Source organism: Monopterus albus, unplaced genomic scaffold (assembly GCF_001952655.1).
Source record: "Monopterus albus unplaced genomic scaffold, M_albus_1.0 scaffold50.1, whole genome shotgun sequence".
NCBI classification, from domain to species: Eukaryota; Metazoa; Chordata; class Actinopteri; order Synbranchiformes; family Synbranchidae; genus Monopterus; species Monopterus albus.
In genome coordinates this window covers 3,171,970-3,193,624 of record NW_018127930.1, presented here as the reverse complement: position 1 = coordinate 3,193,624, position 21,655 = coordinate 3,171,970, and the positions used below count along the sequence as shown (strand labels likewise).

The window sequence follows — 21,655 nt, the reverse complement described above, 5'->3', positions numbered from 1 at the left end:
GTGCCATCTAAACACAAAGCAGTAGTGTTAGTCATGTCTCAGGCAGAACTGATGGTCTCCATAATAAAAGAGAACATAAACAAGGGTGAAAACAACAACCTGGGTAAGGAAGAGAGAAAAGAGAGAGAACAATGTCAGGAGTGTGATGCAGGTATCTGTAGAGCTGAAAGCACTCACACCAGTGTGTCTTCCCAGGACATGAAAGACTTCCTGGTCTGAACTGGGATTTTCTTAAACCTCTGGGTAGTCCTTTCGATGAGCAGAGAATGCAGATGGAAAGATATGGAGATAAATTGGAAACAAGTGAGAGGAGGAAGGAGGAGGATAGATGAAATCAGATGTGCAAGCACGAGCACCAGGGAGTTAAATAGACACATCCATAGGCTCTCATTTACATAGATGCCAACTCCACATATGGGCCTGTTGATACTGATGATGCTTTAGTTGACCACCTTTGGGCATTTCTTTTTTTTTGAAACTTGCCTATAACCGCCTGAAGAAACGCCTGTGCCGGTAATTCAGCAGAGAGCCATGTCCTTGTTTGATCTGCCTTCTTTCTGAAAATCATCTCTGCAGTCCCAGACAGGTTAAGTCAGTCAACATCATTCCTCTTTGACTGAAAAGTGGCATGCAGCAGATGCAGGTAACAAAGATCAGTGCTGCGAAAACCTCTGTTTTCCCATCAAAACAAAAGTGATTTTTCTTGAATCCAATGTAGTTTTTCTTTATTCTAGTGCAGTGGTTTTGCCAGATTTTGTCTTGTTTCAAAAATCTTGACCTCCTCCAGACAGTTCTTGAAACAAGCTTATTTATAATGGAAATATCATTGAAACAAGGAGATGATTAACGATATAGTCAGGTGACAGACATTTTTTCAAGCTGTTTCGAGCTTCCATAGCATAAGAAATTTCGACTTTTCTCTGTTTTATATCATTGTTGGTTAATACACTTTGACGTACAGACCAGTAGTTGGTCCAAACATGCATTGTGGAGAATATATTGGGCTTTGGGAACTTATGAAGGACATGCTCCCTGTTTTCTGATATTTTATGTGCGTGTGTAATATAATATTTTTCTTTTTTAATTTATTGGAAAAAAGATAGACTTCAGGACTAAGACTATCTACCACTTGAAACTGAGCACTCTGTGGGTCACGCTGTTGACATAAGCTGTTTGCTTTGTCCGTGTGGCTTATGTTGTTGATAATGGGCCAAAAGTTAATTGATTTTGTGTGTACCGGACAGACTGTCGGTGTGCTGCCGAGCAAGAGAAGGGGCGGATGAGGGAGGTGGGGGCCGTAAGGTCAGGCCTCATTTCTCCAGTCATTGCAACTATATTTTCATGTTTTTTGTTTATTTATCTTGGATATGGTGTTCCTCCACCTCCGCCCTGCTAGATTTTTGTACACTCCTCCAGTGACAATCACAAACAGAACACAAAACATATGCACACTCTTCGGGACATACAACCCCCCCTCCCCGACTGAGGCGCGTGCATTCCCCCGGCTCGCGAGGCCTCTTCCTGCAGCACGTACACACATAGTTTCCCATCACCACCCTCCCATCTCATCCCTTCTGACTGGCCCCCAGGGTCTGGAGGTTTCTCTGAGAGACGTTCTTGCGCTTTTGTTTCCTCCTGCTCACTGTTTGAGTCTCTCTTATTTATATATGAATCATTCTTTCTCTCTTTGTACATGTTCATATATTGATCAGTTTATTTCTGCTCATCTTCATTTTCCCTTTATCTCAGGCTTGTCCCCCCCTCCCAAAAAAAAAAAGGGTGTGGGTGCAGTTCTAGCTCAGGGCCATGAGCCGTTTGGATTTCATTACAAACAGACCAGCACCTCACAGCCTACAAGAGAATAATAATCAGATGGAAAAAATCAAAGAAGGTGAGGGGGAGTGATGTCTCAAAGGCTCGTAATATAGACAGTAAATTCAAGCTCTCTGCCAAAAAAGGCTCTGTTATTATATCAGTATCCCAAAACTTAAACGTGAACCAGCTTCTTTAGTCTTGGATGACACAAATTGAAAAGGATTTGTTATCGTAAATCACATCTAAACACATCCAGCTTTGTGTAAGAGAGCAGTAACCTTTTTTTATGGGTCATGATGCAGCCCATCCAAATCCGAGGGGTTGGACCTAAAATGTCATGTTCAACCAGCCCAGTTCAGGTGCTGTCCAAGATATCTCTCTCTCTTTTTCTCTCTTTCTCTCTGTCACACACACACACACACACACACACACACACACACACACACACACACACACACACAGAAGCAGTATGCCCATTTTTTTTAGCTCCTTTAGTGTTTCCTTAATACAAATCGTTGTCAATCAGAAGTCAAGAAGTCAAGCGGCAAATTCCTCATTCTGATGTCACCTGAGGGAAGGAACAGTTTGTTTTTCCTCCTCAATTAATCTCCACACACTGATGGCTTTATCGCTACAGATTCATAACAAGACACTTAGAAGGTGAGCGGACACTCCTTGATTCATTTGTTTTACATTCCTCCATGTCAGTAGCTTGTTTTCCTCTTCCTTGTTTATATGGCTCTGTTTCAAACCGATCCTAAAATGACCTTTTTGTTTTAAGTAGTCTTACCTCCTGCTATGCAGTTTGAATGTAGGTGTTTGCCATATGACCCAAAAGCAATATCATGATGAATTCTTACATAACGTTAAATGTTATTACAAACTTTGTAATAAATATGTTTTTCTTTATATATAAATAATTACTTGTGATGTTTCTCCTGATTAATGACAGTTTGATCAGTTACAGATTCTGGACTGGGAGCTGATTAAATGTGATTGGTTGTTGTAAATGTTTTTGGAATATTTACTGTATAGGAGATTTAGACAATTAGGTGAAATTTATGACATTTAGGTTGGTGAATACAAATTTCTTTGTTGTGTTAGCAAAGTGGTAGCAGGATACAGTAAATGATGTGATTAAAATGTTTTGGCTATGTGAGATAAATTCATAATTTACATTTTTTTTGTTGTGTCAAAACCGACCAGGTTGTTTACGGAACTTTGTTGCTCTGTTGAAATCATGTAGACCATTTATGTGTACTTCACGGTACAATTTCAAAAGTGTGTCTTTTTGAATGTGTTCTTTCTTATATTTCAATTAGGCTTTTTTTCTCTTTCATTTCAGAACACAAGGGTAATGTTAAAACTTGACACTTGCTTGAGATAAGTAATGCATCACTGTCTGCTGTAAGTTTGATATGATAAGCTAGCTGACTAAACTGTGACAGTTACCAGATTCTTCATAGCTGCTGTTGTTAAACTACACTCATTCTTGTGTTTTGCAGCCATGTTATTATCACTCTGAGTTTGTGTATATAATTATATGCCCGGCCATGTGCCTTCAAGTGTGTTTTGGCAGTGAGTGAGCCAGATAAGGCCCCATGTTGTGATTTTCATCTCTGGCACACCAAAAGAGGAAGCTCATTGAGTCATAGCTTCCTGACTTTATGCATTTCCTCGGCTACTTGGATTGATTCAACAGTCTTGGATATGACAGCTAGAGGGCCTTAACAGTGCAAATATCAGATTGTTTTTTCATTAAAGCTGTATTTATAATACAGAAAAGATGTCAGACTATTCACTTGATGGCAGGGGTTCTGCAAGAATAATAGGAAAAGCAAATGTTGAAGCTTTCACAGTCTGATGGCTTCCAAAGTCGCCTCAAAATGCCGACTGTGTCTGGTTAAGGTTATTCAAAAAGTCAGTTGCTTATTAACAACTTGGAGTTTATTAATTTTGCATCGCCTTGCTGCTTGCTAAGTTGACATGTTGGTGAAAAGGTAATGAGTCCTCAAACAGAGCAGAAGAACATGAGTAGCAAATGTACTGTAATCTTTTCCTGACAGCCGCCCCACAGGCTGCAGTGGTAATTATCACTCCCTGCCATATCTTTGATCAAGAGCTATTGTCAGGTGCTGTTCGTGACTTGTTGATCATTGTAGGTGTAGCAATAGATGTACTGATTGTTTTATGTGAGGGAAAGGTGTATTATTGTAGTGCAAATGAGCCTTAGTGATACTTCTGGTGGAGACCCCCTGCTATGCTCTGAGACCATTTAAGGTTTGGCATTTTACTGCTACAAACTAAAATTCAGAAACATCCTTTGATGACAAATCAGTCATCCTCACATAGTCCTCTCACATTCAGGACTTTCTCACTCATCACATATAGTACCACCATCCCTGCTGAAAAGAACGCTTTACAATACTGGGGCCTACGCTGAAACTTCTTAACCTCTCCGATAACATACTCAACTTCCCTACTGTGCATCTGTTTGCCCAGTGTGTTGCAAACCCTCGGTTTACCATAAAAAACCTTTACACAGGCTGCAAATATATTATGATAAAGAAAATGGAACTGCAAAAACATATCATTGTATCTCTAGTATTGTTTTGGTTTCTTGTAGTTGCTCAACCCAATATTAGTCAAACTCCCTTTGGCTTCTCTCCAAGATATTTTAAATCTGTCTGCTTTAGAAGTTTGACTAGAACGTGCTGTCTATCAGTTACTTTATACTGAAGTATTTGCAGGCTGCTACTTGCAGCATCATTTGCTCTGCTTTGGTTTGCACAGATTTCTGAAAAGCCAGCCAGTGCTTTGGCTTTTTAGCTCCCAGGAAGAGATGGTATATCACCTCTGAGCTAAGGAGAACAATTACAGTAGGTCATATGAGGAGATCAGAGAGTTGCCAGCCAGAGCCCAGTATTCTGTGGCTTAGCTGGCACCTAGCCATGGCTAACCATGGTTCCATGGCCTCTTCAGACACTTAAGAGTCACTGAGGGCACTACAATGCCCCAGGAGCTGGCGCTTTCATCCACATGCTATCAGGGAAATGAATTGAAATGGAAGGAAAATAAAGTGCCCACGAGAGACAGAAAAGAGTAAAAGGGAGGTGGGAGGGAAAGAATTAAGTCTTTAATGAGGGCAGTTGTTTCAGCAGGGAAAAGAATTGGGTTATATCAACACTATGTATCAAATGATGGCTGTTAGCAGCCCACCTACTGTGAAATAATGGGTGGCCTGTTTTGGTTCATTTCTGACACTTATCCCACATTAAAGCCTTTTTCTTTTTGCTCTTACATTCTCTCTTTTAGTCTACAAGCTGGATCATAGATGCCAGCATATAGAGGCCTTAACAGAGAGCTTGGATACTTTTGATTAGAGCTGTCACAAAGACACATCTATAGTTGCTTCTTCTCTGTCTGATCCTGTCTTGTCTGATCATATCTTGTCTTGACAGGAGTTGTGGCTTTTTGCATCTTCCATCTCGCTTGCCTCGCTTACTTTAATGAGGATGTAGGATTAAAAGAATTAAGAGGGAGAGGGAAGCCTTGAAAACCCAGTGTGATGTTTAATGTACTGTATCCTTAATTGTACTGGGATTGTTAACAGCACCAGTACCATAGCAAATAAACAGTAGAGAAGAAAACAGCTTTTGTTAAGCATCCTTTAAACATTTAATAAAGCTCTGGTGTTGTTTGCACAGTTTGAAGTGTCAGACGTGCTGATCAGATGCACTCTCCACAACTATTCATTTCTATTGGATATTTAGTTCATTATTTTATATCAGAATTTATTTGGATCAGTCCCAGGCTTGCATATTCATATTATATGCATGTTCCCAACTTGCTACCATGTGGTAATATATTCAATATTCAAAGTAAGAGATACAAAAGAATCATCATCCAGTCACCATGGTACCAAAAAGAAGTACAGCATCAGGGTGTCAAAGGTGTCCATTCACAGCTGTGTTCAGCTGGCCAGACTGTCTTCATCAGTCTGAATAATACAAGAAATACCTTTCCAACTGTCTGTTCAGTGGCCATATGGCTGTAGTGAAACAGGAAGGCACAGAGAGAGACAGCAGAGGTTCTTGATCATTTTGAGCAAAAGTGGTTCACAACAAGGGAAAGTACGACATCCTTGAGATTTGAATGATGATGCATGGGGTTTATGTTTCATTAGGCACACAAAAGAAAACAAATGACGTGTCAAAGTCAAATTAATTTTTATATCACACTTAAAATCAAAAATAGTTGGCCAAAGTGCTTTACACTAAAAACAAAGAGCATATATAAAGTACACAACCATATAATATAATTACAGGCAGTTAAACATAACTGTGCCTGGGTGGAGTCAGTGCCATTCGCATGCATAATGGTAATTCCATAGTCAAGGGGCCACAGCTGAAAAAGCTTGCTCTACCCTCATGTTTAACCTGGCCCTTGGAACTACTACGAGCATCTGGTCCTACTGGGAGCATGCAAGAGTTCCAGGATATAAGGAGGGGCTGAGCCATTTAAGGTTCTATAGGTCATGAATAATATTTTGAAATGAATCCTGCACCGCACTAAAAACCAATAAAGAGAAGCAAGAACCTACATGATGTGCTCATACTTGCATTTTCCTGTCAGCAAGTGTGCTGCAGTATTTTAGACCAAATGCAGATGATCTAAGGAGGACTAGTTTATTCCAACATAAAAAGAGTCGCAAAAGTCAATATGACTGGAAATAAAAGGCTACATGGGCTTTTTGAATTTCAAAGAACAGTTTAACCTTTGACAGGAAATGTCTTCATAGAAATATACTGTATATGTGCTTTGAGATGGAAGTAACAGACATCTGAAATGTTTTGAAAGCCCTGGCAATGTGGATTGCCCTTGTGTATGTATAGAAAATTCAGCTTTAATAGTGGATTTTAATAGTTATGAAATATTTGCGAATAAAAGCCATTTATCAAGCAAAAGAACCTGACATTTAGTGGTAGTAGCCTTAAAAATTGTAAAAAAAAATAAAACAAACAAACAAAAAAAACAATTACTGAGCAATTAAAAGAAAATTTAAGTAGTTGAATCAGTATTGCACCAGTGACATTACTTCAAGTACTGGAGTGCAAAGGTAACTCTGGCTAATACTCATTATGTTACTCACCTGTTGACATGCCATCAGTCATTTGTGGCCCCATCCCCTGAACCAACTCCTACTCACCCTAAATACACACACATACACACCCACCTCTCCCCTATCCATAGAATCAGACTGGGATACTTACTCTTTGGATCTTAACTGAAAGGACCAGATCAGCAGAATGTTTATATAGTGGAAAGCAGTTATGAGCACCCCCCCACACACACACACACACACACGTGTGCAGCACTTAAAACATGTTGGCTTTGGTATGTAATTTAAATCGCAGATACATAGAAAGTGTGGCATTGAAATCAATAATCTGAAGAGTAGTCATTTAATTATGGAAACAAACACGCAGCTTCCTGGAAGATTGAATAAAATATCAACCTGTCGTCGTCATGGTGATATAGACATTAGCAGTAACTCTAAATATGAAACTGTTATACCAACTGTTATATTGTGTTATTTTGGGCTCTGGGTTTTTACACAACCGGCTGAATCTCATGGGGTTTTATTGTTGAATTTTTTTCTTCTCTTCTCTCGTCATCCTCTGAACACATCAGGAGGAATGCTAATGAATAGCGTTTCAAACTGACTATGCTGTGGTGCTCCGTGCACTTCACAAATCCACCTGTCTCGCCTAAAACGTCCCTGTGAACAATAAAAAAAAAAATCTGCTTCTCTCCACAAATGAATAAGAGGAAAGAAATGGGGGATGTATTATTGTTGACAGGCCGTAGCTTTATGCAGTTTTCTCTGTCTGAGAAACTGCAGTTTGCTAATATCCCGCATTGTAGGTGCAAGTGACTCATGACTGCTTCATTTATGCCAAATCAATCTATGAAGTATAGTTTTTGGTTTAGTGTTTTTTTTTTGTTTTTGTTTTATTTGTTGTTGTTGTTATTTGTTTGTTTTTCCTGGCTGCTGTATCACTAATGTCATCATCCCTCAGCTGACACGTTGCCAGGAGGGTGGTATAGAAAACTCAATGTTTCTGTGAGGATCTGCATAGAGCCCAGCTGGATATTTGTGTTATGTTTGTGTGTGTGTGTGTTTGTTTGCTGTAGGTAAAGAAGTCTCAGCCAAATGTGGTGTTAAACAGGGGCTGTAGCTGTATTAACCTAAAGTCAACACTGGAAATGCCCTTATGCATTTTTTTGTGGTTGCAAACTACTCAAAGCACTATGGGTTGTGTCTATTAATAGTCAATTCCACTGAAAATGAGTGAAGGGATTAATAGCAAAATCATAACCAGACAAAGAATGTGGTTCATGAGCTCTCCCTTTCTGCTTTTGCCGTGTCCGACACCCTTGGGTTCTTCTACATCTCCACTGTTGCACTAGTAGATGAATAATAGAGGAGAGGTAGCTGCAGAGTGAAAAATAAACATCTGTCTGCCGGCACATAGGCACATGCTTATGATTGTGAGTGTGTTTCAAAAAGGGACGACAAAATGAACTCCAGAGGTAATGTGAAGCAGACGTCAAAAGGAAAACACAAAAAAGCCACAGGAGAAACTTATGAGAAAATGACCAAAGAGAGAAAACACATTTGTCAACTCTTTTTTTTTTTGAGCTCATGAGCTTAGACGGAGAATGCAGCCATTGGTAGCCGGATAAGTTATTTGTAGTCTTTATGACTGTATGGGAGCTGTGTATTGCAAGAAAAGATTGGTCTGATTTATCTAGTGCTTTCAAAATGAAAGGTGCCTGTACCTCATATGTCCACAAACAGAAACCATAGAAAGCATGGCATACATTCCAGGTAGCGTATATGTAAACTAATCAAATAGCTAGATTAACCTTGCAATGACATTATGAAAAGTTTGGAAGTCTAATTAGCCACAACTGTAAGCAATTTAAAGATTAAAAATATATATTTTAAAAGATTTTTGAATGGCCAAAGCAAACATTTTGTAGAGCATAAGTACGTGTATACTATAATTATTGCCTGAACCCTTATTTTGAAAGTCCTTGAATGAATCTTGACCCCAAATTTGGAACTACTAGTTTGAAAGAAATCATCTCTGCCACATTACAGCAGCAGTTTCAATGCAAACAGTTCTGCAGAGATCAAGGAATCACATCTCCTTTTATAAATCAAGCTGTGTGTCCCACCCGCCTCACACAGTTGGCAAGCTGTGACCGACAGAACAAATTAAGAAGAGATGGAAAGGTAGGTTTCCATTACAGCGACCTGCCCAGCCTTAAGCCTGTCACCTTTCATCACAGCTTTGTCAAACAGTGCAACCTCCACTGTGTTCCTACGGGATATGCTCACTTCTGCCCACAATTAGTTATCGGTGAGTCAGTGTAACTAGGAGACTGCAGAACAACCTCCTCTTCTGCTCCACTAGCTTTTCAGTCAAAAAACCTAAAAAACAAAATGCATTGTTAGTCACTGCTTCCCAAAACAGCTCATATGACTGCTTCAAAAATGATTCATATGAGAGTTTTCATACCTGCCACTGTTAGTGGATTTTGGCTTCTTTTTCTTTGTTAAAACATTTTTGGTCTGTGACATGTTCACCGCAAATAGAGCCAAATTGCAACCTGTCTTGTCCATGACAGTTAGACCTCCTCTAAAATTCTTTCTGCTTTGATTCTGGACAAACCTGCACAACGTTGCTGAAGTAAGGACAGCTAAGACGTCATTTTTCTGGCAAGGACTGTCACTAACCAGCTAACATAGGTTGTGTGTCAAATGCACTACAGCCATGCACTGTCATTTTAAGTTCATTTCTTCATATCAAATATTTGTCTCATTTAAAGCAGTTATTTTCGTGGGTCAATTTGACCCGCAACATAACAGGAGGGTTAACTTCAGTTCATCTCCATTCTCATCTTAGTCATCCATTTATCATATTCTAAACTCACAAACCAGCAGCGTTCAGAACACAAATTGGTAAATTTCCTCTGTGTAATCACACCCAACAGCAGAACACAAGCATGAAAAAGGTAAGCGCATGGGAGGGAAACAATGTTTAGAAACAGGAGATGCTTGTATGGAGTACAGAAGTGATAAGTAGTGAACTCTGTCTCTGCCTGCCAGTAAGATGGGCCCTAATTTTCTTATTTGTAGCTGTCAGCTGAGCTTGTGTGTGTGTCCAGCAATCCAGGCCAGTTGACAGGCAAAGGCTGAGAACAATAATGTTCAGAAGCACTTTTCACCTCATGTCTACACGTGTTTTTGTCTTTCAGCATGCAGGAAACCTGGACGGCTGCCACTCGTTTCTTGCATGCTTCAATAGTTTTTATTCCCCCTCCTCCCCTGGCCCATCCTCGCTCACTGATTTGCCTTATACACACACTTATCTAATCGTGCAAGTATGTTTATTTTATGTTTTTTGCAGGTACTGCAAATGGTTGCCAGAGCTTGTCAAGCATATTTTATTTTCTAGTTCAACAGGAGCAGAGAGAGTGAAAGCAGGGGGGGGGGGGGGGGTATATGAAGAAATAAAGGCAGGAGCATCAATGTGGCTGTTAGGCTTTACTGTATGAGGGGATAACGGCAGAACTCCATCTTTATTGCTATCTTTCACTGTCTTTTTTTTTACATTGTTGTGTTTTTCCTTTCCTTGTCTGCCATTCCTGTTTTGTCCTTCTGTTGTTCCTCTACTTGTTTCCTTTTTTTTCTCCTCTCCTTTCCTTTTTTATGTCTCCATGTCGGCAATAGACGTGGAGACAGGCATTATGTTTGCGGGTTGTCCATCCATACGTTCGCCCGGCCCATTCGTGTCAGGAACACCTTGAAGGGATTTCTTCAAATTTGGGACACATGTCCATTTGGACTCAGGAATGAACTGATTAGATTTTGGTGGTCAAAGGTCAAAGGTCACTGTGGCCTCACATCCATCCAATTCTTGTGAACATGATATCTCTGGAATGCTTTGGGGGAATTTTCTCAAATTTGGCACAAAAATGAACTGGTTAGATTTTGGTATTTCACAGGTGAAAGTTCAAGGTCACCTCATGTCTGTTCCATTCTTATGAATGTGATATCCCAGAAAAATATTGAGGGAATTTCTACATATTTGGCACAAATATCAATCTGAACTCAAGGATGAACTGATTAGATTTTGATGGTCAAAGGTCAAGGTCACAGTGACCTCAGGTCCGTTGCATTCCTGTGAATTTGACTTGTTGGCGGAGGCATACAACTGCAAATCAAGAATCCTACTCTCTCTTCATTTTCTTTCCTCTTCTATGACATTTGAGTTCCTCTCTTCTCCTCCCTACTCCTCTCCTTTTCTTTCCTCGCTTCCTCTCCTCCTCTCTCCTTGTTTCCTATCCTCCCCTGTCTTTTCTTCTCCCTGGAGGATTAGGACAGGGTCCTTTTCATCCTGCTGTAATCCTACACTGGCACCTAAACTGCATCTAGAATAAACATGCACACACACACATGCAAGCACACACATTTTTCTGAGAGCTGTCTATACACTATGTTCTGGGCACTTTGCCCAAATAAGCCCATTCACATACAGCGTGACCACATAGCTTCATAGCATGCTTCACGTTCATCTGGAATAAAAAAAACACCTGAGAGGATATTTTTCAGCTAATGTTCTACTGTGGTTGCTGCTCTCCTTCAAAAAATGTGGAAAAGAGAGAGACACAAGGAATGAATGGGAGAGAAAGAGACAAACAGTCACATCTACCTCCCAGTCCATCTCTGTCATCCCCCTCGAGGTGGGCCTTGCTGGGACTGTCAGTTGAGCTACCCCCCTGCTGAGACCTACAATGGAAGATTGGCAACTCCAATACCACAGCTTGCTTTATCTGCCTGAATTAAAGCCCATTTGGAAAAGGGTTATGGGAATTGCTGTCTCAGGAAGAGCTTTTTACTTACTCTTTTTTTTTCTGAATTGTGAGTCTGAATTGTGTGTGTGGGCACATTTTAGAGAAGCAATGTAATCAGGGGGAGAGGTGCTTGAGGGGAATCAGTCAGAGGATGAACACTAACTAATACAGCAAGATGCAGAGCTGTTGTTAGCCCTTTACCGAGAAGGATGTTTGTTTTCAAAAGGAAGGGGCCCATGTATGCATGTGTGTGTTTGTGCTTACAGGAAGTGCTCGTGAGGCAAGCAGGATGTGCAGGAAGTATTTGGCTTGGCTCAGCTGACTGCAAGGTTGCTGCTCTAAGGATCGCTGATGCAGGGGAAAATGATGCAGAGATTTTCCCTTTTTGCCCTGCATTCGCAAGACATTTTACAACAGAAATTCTCCACAAAACACAGACGTATACTCACGAGAAAAAAGCCACTTAAAGTCATCTAGGATGGTGATGGAGCTTTCCATGGAAGTTGCTCTGAATTGGGCTTTTTACTGTCGCTTGTCGACTGATTGAGTCTCTGGTTAGTTTTATTCCATGGTGAGAAACCAGAAGAACCTGGTCTCTTATGAAACCTAGCCACACATCCACCTGTTACATAACAGAGAATGTGTCCCTGTAGCAGACAGAGCAAAGTTGTAGTGTCAAAATAGGACAAGGTTTAACTGGAGGGTATGTTAGGACAACAGGTGAGCAGAGGTCAACCTAAGCTGTGTTACATCATCTGTAGGGGTGGGTGATTTGGAGAAATCATTCTAGCTCAGTGTGTACTTTCGGTATAGTCCAAAATCACAAGATTGTCTCGACACTAATAGGGTAAAACTGTGGAAGAAAAACAAGTGCACAAGAAGAGGATGCTTCTTCTATGACATATGATTAGACAAATGTAGCAGAGGAGGACAGAAGCAAAAACAGGCCTGATCATAAATGAAGAACAAACAAGAGTGAAAGTCAGTGTTGAAAGGCAAAGCAGGAGGGAGAGAGTTATCGGTGCACATAACCCATCGTCCTTGTCCCCGTATCTTCTGTGCTGACAGCTGATGAAGATGGCCTGCTCATATGAAGTAAAGAGCAGGACAAAATGTAGACAGGAGAAGAAAGAAAGAACATATGAGCTCTTACATATGTTACTCAATCATCAGTCCCTCATTTAATCTCACTGCAGAGCTCTCCTCAGCTGTGGCATGAAACTCTTCAGTTTTCAAGGACAGAAGCAGTGTATAAGAAGAGCAGGCGGACCACTGTGCAGAGATCATCTCCTGGCTCTCATTAGGTTTTGTTCTTTTGCGGGAGAGCTCTTGTCAGATCGAATTGTCTGAAATGTTTTGCTCATTTTTCTGGACTGTGCTCAGATTGAACTACTGGATTCACACCAGATGTGCTGGATTTGGTGCCAACAATTGTAGTCAAGGAAGACTTACATTTACTCAAGCTTGAAAAAGTAGGATTTTGAAAAGCTTTATGTTGAAATTATAAAGGTGTATCAAATTTTTTTGTTTCATTTTGTAATCCAAAACACTTCACATCAAAGACCGCTTCATAAATTTGTTAATGATGTTATGACAGAAACTGTTTTCAGCACAGACATCTCCAAGATAACATGCTTTCTTTCTAATGCTGATCTCTTCATTTTTATGAACAGACTCTTCAGACCAGGTGTCCTCCTCACCCCTGGGCTCACCCACATCCCACCGGGGAATGCATCCATCTCTGCTCAGCCCAACGTCCATGGGGCCCTCCGGCTCTCTTCACTCTCCCATCAGCACGCTGAGTTCACCGATGAACGGCCTGGCCTCACCCTTCTCCGTTATCAGTTCGCCCATGGGCCCCCACTCTATGAACTCACCTGGCATGGGCTTTGGCCCCAGCGTCAGCCCCCAGGTGAGGCCCATGACAGACTCAAAAATATGTAGGTGCATACACATGCATAGAGAATACATAAAAAAAAACAGTTTGTGTATTTATGGTGAAGCTACTGTACATGCATAGCCAGTGAACTGTCAAAATTAGAAACAAAGTTTTATGTTCAGCACTCTATCCATGGTTCCATGAGAACTTTTTCTGTATATTCATTCTCAAATCCACAAAGAAACAGTTTTCATCTAAACTAACCAGACATATGATTGTGTATCATGTCATACAAACTTTAGTGAAAATTACAGCCCCTTTCACTTGTTCACTCACATATATGCATCATTTCCCTAAGCCATGCCCCAGTAGACAAAAGCCCTGCTTTGACCTCATGCCACAGTTAATCAAGGCCTATTCAACTGGAATTCTGCAGTACTTCAGCTCTGTCACTCTCCCTTCTGTATCTGAGACATACAGAACTTGTCCCTCTCCCCAACCATATCATGTTTTCTTCTTTCTTCTCTATCCCTGTCGTCTTCTTCTGTCTGGCTTTTCTCTTTGCTCCTCCTTGTTTTTTATTCCTTGTGTCTTTAACAGCATCTCAGTTTCCTCTCTTTTCTTTGTTGTCTCTATATTTTTTCCATCAATAAGCCTCTATTTCTTTGGTATTAAAAACACACAGACACACAATTAAAACATCAAAGCCTGCAGTGTCCCAGTTTCTGTCTGGGACCATATATGAAATTGAAATCCCCCCCAAGGTCTTTAACAGTACTGTATTGTTTTAAAATTGCTAAAACAGCTGGTATCAAGACAAGGCAAATGTATTTATGTAGCACATTTTCATACACAAAGGCAATTCAAAGTGCTTAACATAATGCACACAAATTGAAAAACATTAAAATGCATATATAGATAAAACATTACAATGCAAACAAAATAACAAATATTACTTAAAACCATCAACTGCATGACTGGCTCCAAAATGATCACCACCGATGTGTTTTGCAATTTGTTTGTGCTGATCAGATTATAATTTACGTTTGAAAAACAGTACTAGTTCTGATACAGTCCTGAATTTCAGCATCAATAGTGAAAACTCAATAGCAAAAGTTTTTTTTTTATCTATAGAATATGTAGGAATAGGTTGGTTAGAGTCAGAGTAGGGCAAAGGACAAAGGACAACACCCTCTACTTTCAAGCTTTCCACCCGTTTCAAGATGCCAGTGTGTGGTAAGCACATGCAAATGTAAAACAGTATGTTTCACTCATCAAAACTGGAACGAGAAACAGCCTCCTTCAATGTGACTCCACAGTGACCTTGAACATTTACTTTTTGTGTAACAACAGAGTTTTGCCAGTAGCAGCATGTACTGTATGCTGAAGTGTTAAAATAGGAATGCTTTGTCAGCATTTTAACACTGTTTCCTTACTCTTTGTTCATTTTCATCACATTTTCTGATTATAATTATTGTTTTATAATTATTTTAGCAATCATACAGTTTTAAACTGCAATGTATACTGTACTGTATACATACAACCACATTATAGGGTTATAAACCACTTTTATACACCGCTTATAAGTAAGCTATTGTAAAGTGTTGCCATTTTATGAAGATTTTAATTTCTCCAGGTCTTTGCTTAATATACCAAAACTCAGGCATTGTATGGTGCCAATGTTGGAACAAATAGTACCCAGCCCTAAATGTGATAAGTAGCTGTGTTTGAGAATGTAAGCTGTTACCTGTGGATGTTTGCATAACTGAGACCGCAGAAGCTGTTGATTGTTTCTCAGTCAGGGTGGCGAATGGCAGTTTGATGTGAGAGCACGGTTAAGAGGTTAAAGATGGTGGCAGGGCCCTGTGGTGGTGAGGTGCGGCTCTCTGATGAGATGTGATTTGAGTCAGACGGAGTGTGCCACTTGCTCTTAACACTCAGTTGACTTGCTGTTTTCATGAGCAGTCAACTGGAACGAGGTCACAGCTCAGCCTCTTCGCCAGGGTCCAGCCCAAGCCCCCCGCCTATTTATTCTACACACACACGCACACACACACACACACACACACACACACACACACATCTATACACATAGGAATAGACACACACTCAATGTTAACTGACTGACTTATGGTCACTCAAAGTTTGCAAATACTTGTTTTCTTCCCTGTGGTACTACTGTTCACACACTATTAGTGTCATGAAATTTTGAAAACATCATAGTCGTGCCTTTTTTAAACTTTCTTTCTTACTTAGATGTCCTCACCACAAGAGATGTTTATCATACTACAACCATCAGTGTCTTAGACCCATGGAGACATAAAGTCCAGGTGAAAATAAGTTCAAATTCTTCCGGATCTCATTCAACAAAAGCAGTGTAAATTTCAGAAATGGGTAGAAACCCCCAAAACAATGAGGTTTAACCATCCTCTACATCAAACTCATAAAAGACAATATGAAGAAAGCTGGGGACTGAAAGAATAAAAGTCCCGTCTTATTGGAATCTTGCATCTTTCACAAGCCAAACCACATATAAAGAAAGAGAGTCCTTTATCCATCAGCCAATCCTTGCATCTCAGACAACAGTACTTCCCCTTCAGCTCTGTTCTGAACATCCAGACACACACGCTGCATAGTGTGGCTGCCCTTTTTCCAGAGAGAAACTTTTTGGTTTATTGCATCAGTTTGGTGAATCCAGGTTATCTGCTCTTTATACTGTTGAAGATCAGAAACATCTGCATTGTTCCAAGGAGTACCATACACACCAGACTGTCACCAAACACATCTTGATGGGAAGAACTTTGCTCTGACATGAAATGCATAAATGTCTTTCATTCAGTAGTCGGGGGGGATGGTGAGAGATCTCCTCTGGTGTTTGGTCGGGGGCTGGGTGCCAGGCCACAGCAATGCCCATTGGGATCAGACCCATCGGCTATTGTTTCTGTGGGCTTGACCTCACTGACAATACAAACCATCCCTTGATCACCAATTCTCCAAGCAACTGGAAGAGATTTGCAGGGGTTGGAACACATTATACGCTTCCAGTGACAATGGCAAGAGTTGTCTGACTGCTGTTTTTTGCAGAAAAAGGGGTTCTCATCGAAGCACTAAGGAGACCCTTTTTCCACTTTGTGGCTGAAACCTCCCTGAGACTCTAAACCAATAACAGGCCTCCAGTGTCTCTCAGAATGCCTTAAAAATTATCTATAGATAGATATACTGTATACACACACACACACACATATATATATATATGTGTGTGTGTGTGTGTGTGTATATATGTGTATACTGCATATACAGTATGTGTGTGTGTGTGTTCATTGAGTTGAACACAACAGAAACACTAGTGTAAAAAAAAGGTGTGTGTGTATGTTTAACAAGAAATGGAACACGCACTTAATATGTTATAAATGAGCGGCAACACTGATGTCATATGCCCGTTTTGGGTATGTCACATTTAAACGAGTGTCACCAGGAGACCAAACCACAACACACACATTAGAGAGAAAGAGAGAGCAAGAGAAGGAGAGTGGTGGACCTCAGCCCCGTTCCTGTGTAGGAGTCATAATGGTCCATTCTACTGCGCTGGTCTTTGATGGACCTCGGTGTAGTCACTCTGCATGACATCATGGTTGCATGGCTCTAATGGCAGCACAAAAGGGCTGTGTGAAGGGTCCCGGGAGAACAGTTTGGGCTCTATAATGTCAGTCAACCCTCACATAGATGAGGGGAAAGAATTTTTTTTTTAGCCAAAGCTGTCTCCAGGTAGCAATCACAAGCAGTTTTAGGGAACAATTTTCATCCCAGCTTTGATCTTCAAGCAAGTGGAACAAATGTGTAGAATTCATTTAGTCGTGCTTCAGTTGACGTTTGGTTCAGTTGTTTACTTTTTAGTTGCTTGTAGCAAAATCCTTGCTGTTCTTGGACACAGGCCCCTTTTGTCTGTTTCATATATAAATTTCACATTTGCCATATTAATTTGCTGTTTCCTGTTTACGTAAATGCCCTGCATCTATTTCATATTAAAACTGTTCCAGCAGATCAGGAGGCAAAGTGAAAATTTACCATGCAGCTTTTTAAAAGAAATTTTCCTTGGCCTTTATTTTGGGCTACCTTTATTTTTCAAACATACCTTAGGCCTGAATTTAAGAAGCAATAGTATGTAGTATGAGAATGCTGGAATGCTGTGGCCTGTGTGTGTTCTGGCTTGTGTGGGGCCACGGCAGAGGCGAGCCTTTTTTTAGGGGTTGGTAGCTAAAAGGGATAGAAACATTAAGTTTAAGTTTCAGAAAGGGGCCTCTTAATGCCGACTGAAGATGTGGCTGGTTAAATGCCTCAGGGACACACATTTATTTCAGAGCTTGAAATAATCCATTTAGGGATTTAATGGCATCTGAGAGTATGATCTTACAGCAACTCAACACTGGGAATTTGTTTTTGGTACAGAACAGGAGCAGCCATCTGCAGCGCCAACTCAACCAATGGCTCTAACCATCAAGGGCAACTTGGGGGTTCGGTGTCTTGCCCAAGGACACTTCAATGTGTGGACTGCAAGCACCGAGGTTCAAACCTCCAGCTTTCCGGTTGGGAGACGACTGCTCTACAGCATGGCTGGGTTTTGCTACTTCTTTTTTTTTTTTAAGAATGCTGTGATTGACAGCGGTCATGTTATACTGAAAGACTATTTCAGAAAACTTGAGATTCAGACAATGACTGCACACCAGTTCTGAAACACAGTTTTTGAAAGTAAAGGGAGAACCGGTAATTACTATTCACACACAATGAGCAATTTAATTTACCTAGAATACATGTTGAAAGGAGACATAAAGCTGGAGAAGGCTGGTGTGAGAGAACAGTGACTCCAGGGCTGAAGGAGCTGCTGTGTCAGTGGTAGGCAGTGCAGTGGCCACAGGAGCAGAGTAGTACTATAAAACCAGACCTTTTGCTCACTTTCACACACACACCTAAAACAACAGTTACTGTAAACACATTTTGAGACAAAACAGAAACACATTCTCATTTACTGATTAAACCCAGAAACGCATGCCAACACTCACACATACAAAAAATTTTAAATACACACATGCATCCCTCAGAGCCACCCCTGTTTGTGCACAAAAACTGCCGTGCTGAGGTGAGGCACCAGCTCTGTCGCTTTGTATATTCCCACATCACTGCTGTATGGCTCTTTGCCTTTTATTCCACTCATAGAATTAATATCCAGTTGTTGTTGTTTTTTTTCATAGTAACAAAAGTTTCTGTCAAACACACACACAAGCGCCAGTGGTGTTTGTGATGATTCATTTTATCTGTTGTGGCACAGCATGGGGTTAGCACTGAAACCCTCCAAGCTGTCTGGAATAATGTCTGCCTCTCCTAAAATCTATCCACCGGGATTGAGTTTTATTACAGCTGAGTACCAATAATCATGAAGCTATTTTACAAGGCATACTTGACAAGGATTTATTTGTTGTTACTAAAGACTTTATTAATGTTTAATAGGATATTTATGTATTCACTTACAGGTCATTAATAACCCATTAGAAGGCATAAATTTAATTAGCTTTTTAAGTTGCCAAATTGTGAGTCCATGTGTGAGTGAAGGATCCCTTTTGTGTAGTTTTATTCACTGCTAATGTTCTGTCTTTAACAGTTTATTAATGGCCTAATGACATTTAAAACCCCAGACTTGAAGGCTTATTGTATTGTTCAAAGCCTTCATAGATAACATTTTCTTGTTTGTTTTTCCCCTTTAAACAAGCTATAAAAGCTACAGTTATAAAACCTGGTATCCCAGAAGGTCACTCTAATTAAACCTGGTATGGCAGCTCATAATTGATCTATAAACAAAAAATGTTCTAATAGTGATTACCCACAAATTCATGAACTCACTTTTTAAAAATACTTTTGTGTTGCCCAAAAAAAGATAAAGTTAATAATATTTTGAAAAATACTGTCAGTCTCAAAGAGGTTGATCTTGTGCATGGACAAACATTTGGAGATTAACTTTGCTAAGAATACATAGTCCCATGGAGGCTATAGGTCCAGCGTGCTTAACTTTAGCTTTGTTTAATTCTCCTCAGTCTTTGAAAAATATTTCTTCTTCACAAATATTTGGGCTGCAGATTGTTTATTTTATATTTTACCTCCATGATTTAGAAATGTAAAGATGAGGATTATCAAGTCATTCAATGCCAACTGTAGTGTCTAAAAGCTGGGTTTGACTTTAAATTTAGAGCTACATGATGTATCTATTTGCAGATGACCCGCAAGTTCATTCACAAATAATTCTACTCCATAAATTGTTCTCTGTATTGTGTGTGTGTGGTGATTTGTGCTTGTTTGTGAGCTATGTGTGTTCAAACAGGTGTTTTTTGAACTCCTAACTATGCCGTAATTGATCCCCAAGGGGGCCTTACTGTCAGTATATCCTGAAGGCCACAGAAGAGCGGGCCCATTAACACGACTCCCAGTGTGAAACCCAATCCCCCATCTCTGCTGATCCATGTCCAGATAAGAGACACACACATATACTCTGCCAGGACAAGAAGAAAGTTGCCCATTCCTATCATTCTGCCGAGATAAGGTTGCTTTTAGAAGGAAGTGATTGTCATGAGGTGTCAGGGGTGAAAGGTGACTCAGGGTTATCATTAGGACATCGATCTGATCCCTCTCTGCACCTCTCCAAAGGCAGCTGGTTATGTGATGTCTCCTTTCAACAGGAGCTTTATGTCCACTCATACCTCCTTGCCTCACATTTTAGCTTTGGAGACTTATTTTCTCCCCTTGAACCAAAAGTAATTTAAAGTTGCAAAGTGTGATTCGAGGAGTGATACAGTTTTGGGGAATGGGATCTGTAATTGTGTATTGTAAAGTCAAACCTTCCTTTGTGCCATTGCATAGCTTTATGAATGAATTCTGTAAAAGCTTTTTGAAACAATACTGTGAGGAGAACTTTCTCAGCTTAAAAAAGGTGCCCTTGAACTGGAAAGCAACTGAAGATCCACATGAGCCTTGTGCATTGAGAAGTGGTACACCAGGATTTGATGTCTCCTTTTGAAGTGTCTTTATGAGCAAGGTTTGTGCTCTGACTTTCTGAATCGAACTAAGCCCATCTTAAGCAGAGGCCTCCACTGTCTTCGCTCTTCTTCCCTTTTTCTCCTCTTGTTCACTCATGGGACAAATCCTTTCTTTTTACTTCACCTCCATGTGCGTTGTCATAGCATACTAATAATAATAGCACTAACACGACCTGCTTTGTTGCTGAGAGTATGCTTGCTGTCAAAACTAAAAAAAGATTGAAGATGACACCTACGTTAACTAAACTTGCTCACAACAATATAATTAGATGGGATCAGATTTTTCATTTGTGTTGTTAGAGTTAGACACTTGGACTGATTGCTGACTGGTGCTCTTTATTTACAATAGTTTCCATTGTATTCTATTTCTTATGAGATTATCTGACTGTTCCCTGTTTATGTTTATGTATTTAACTAAATGCTGAATGTAAATTTGCCTCTGGTGTTTTGTGATTTGACCCAGTTTTGGGTGTTTGTGGCATAAAGTTGTGTTGAAAAAAACGATGAGTTAATTGATGGACAGACTATGAGAAGATGGCAATGTTTCATAATTAATTAGTGATTTAAAGCTACAATTTGTATTATTTTAAAATCAAGCTAGCACTAGCATGAGCCTTTAGAATCAGCCGCCTTCACTCTGTCCACCCGGCCCATCGTCAACACCAGTCACATAGTGTCACAATTTTTGGGGACAAATTCATCGAGTTAGCAGCCAGCATTCAACCAGTGGGGATATAGTGTAACTGTTAGGAGCCGTTCGCACCAGTCAGTGTGCGAACGAGGAAAGAGGCGGACCCAGGTAGCTGGCTTCGGTGCATACAGTGATTTATTATATACAGTGAACAAAGGAATGACAAAAACACAGAGGGAAATGATAAGTAGTCCTGTAGATGAGTTGTAACCGGGTGTTTGACCAACCGCAGGAGGTGAGGAGATGGAGAGCTGGGCCGAG

General features: G+C 40.3%; 1 protein-coding gene across 4 annotated transcripts in view; it reads left to right on the top strand.

The window, feature by feature from the left end:
* Positions 1–21,655, top strand: part of rxraa (retinoid X receptor, alpha a) — a 96,915-nt gene that overhangs the window by 51,663 nt on the left and 23,597 nt on the right. For all 4 annotated transcript variants that reach the window (XM_020600967.1, XM_020600965.1, XM_020600966.1 and 1 more), the window contains exon 3: positions 13,419–13,657. In XM_020600967.1, coding sequence (XP_020456623.1) covers positions 13,419–13,657 — 239 coding nt within the window. The remainder of the gene's footprint in view (positions 1–13,418; positions 13,658–21,655) is intronic.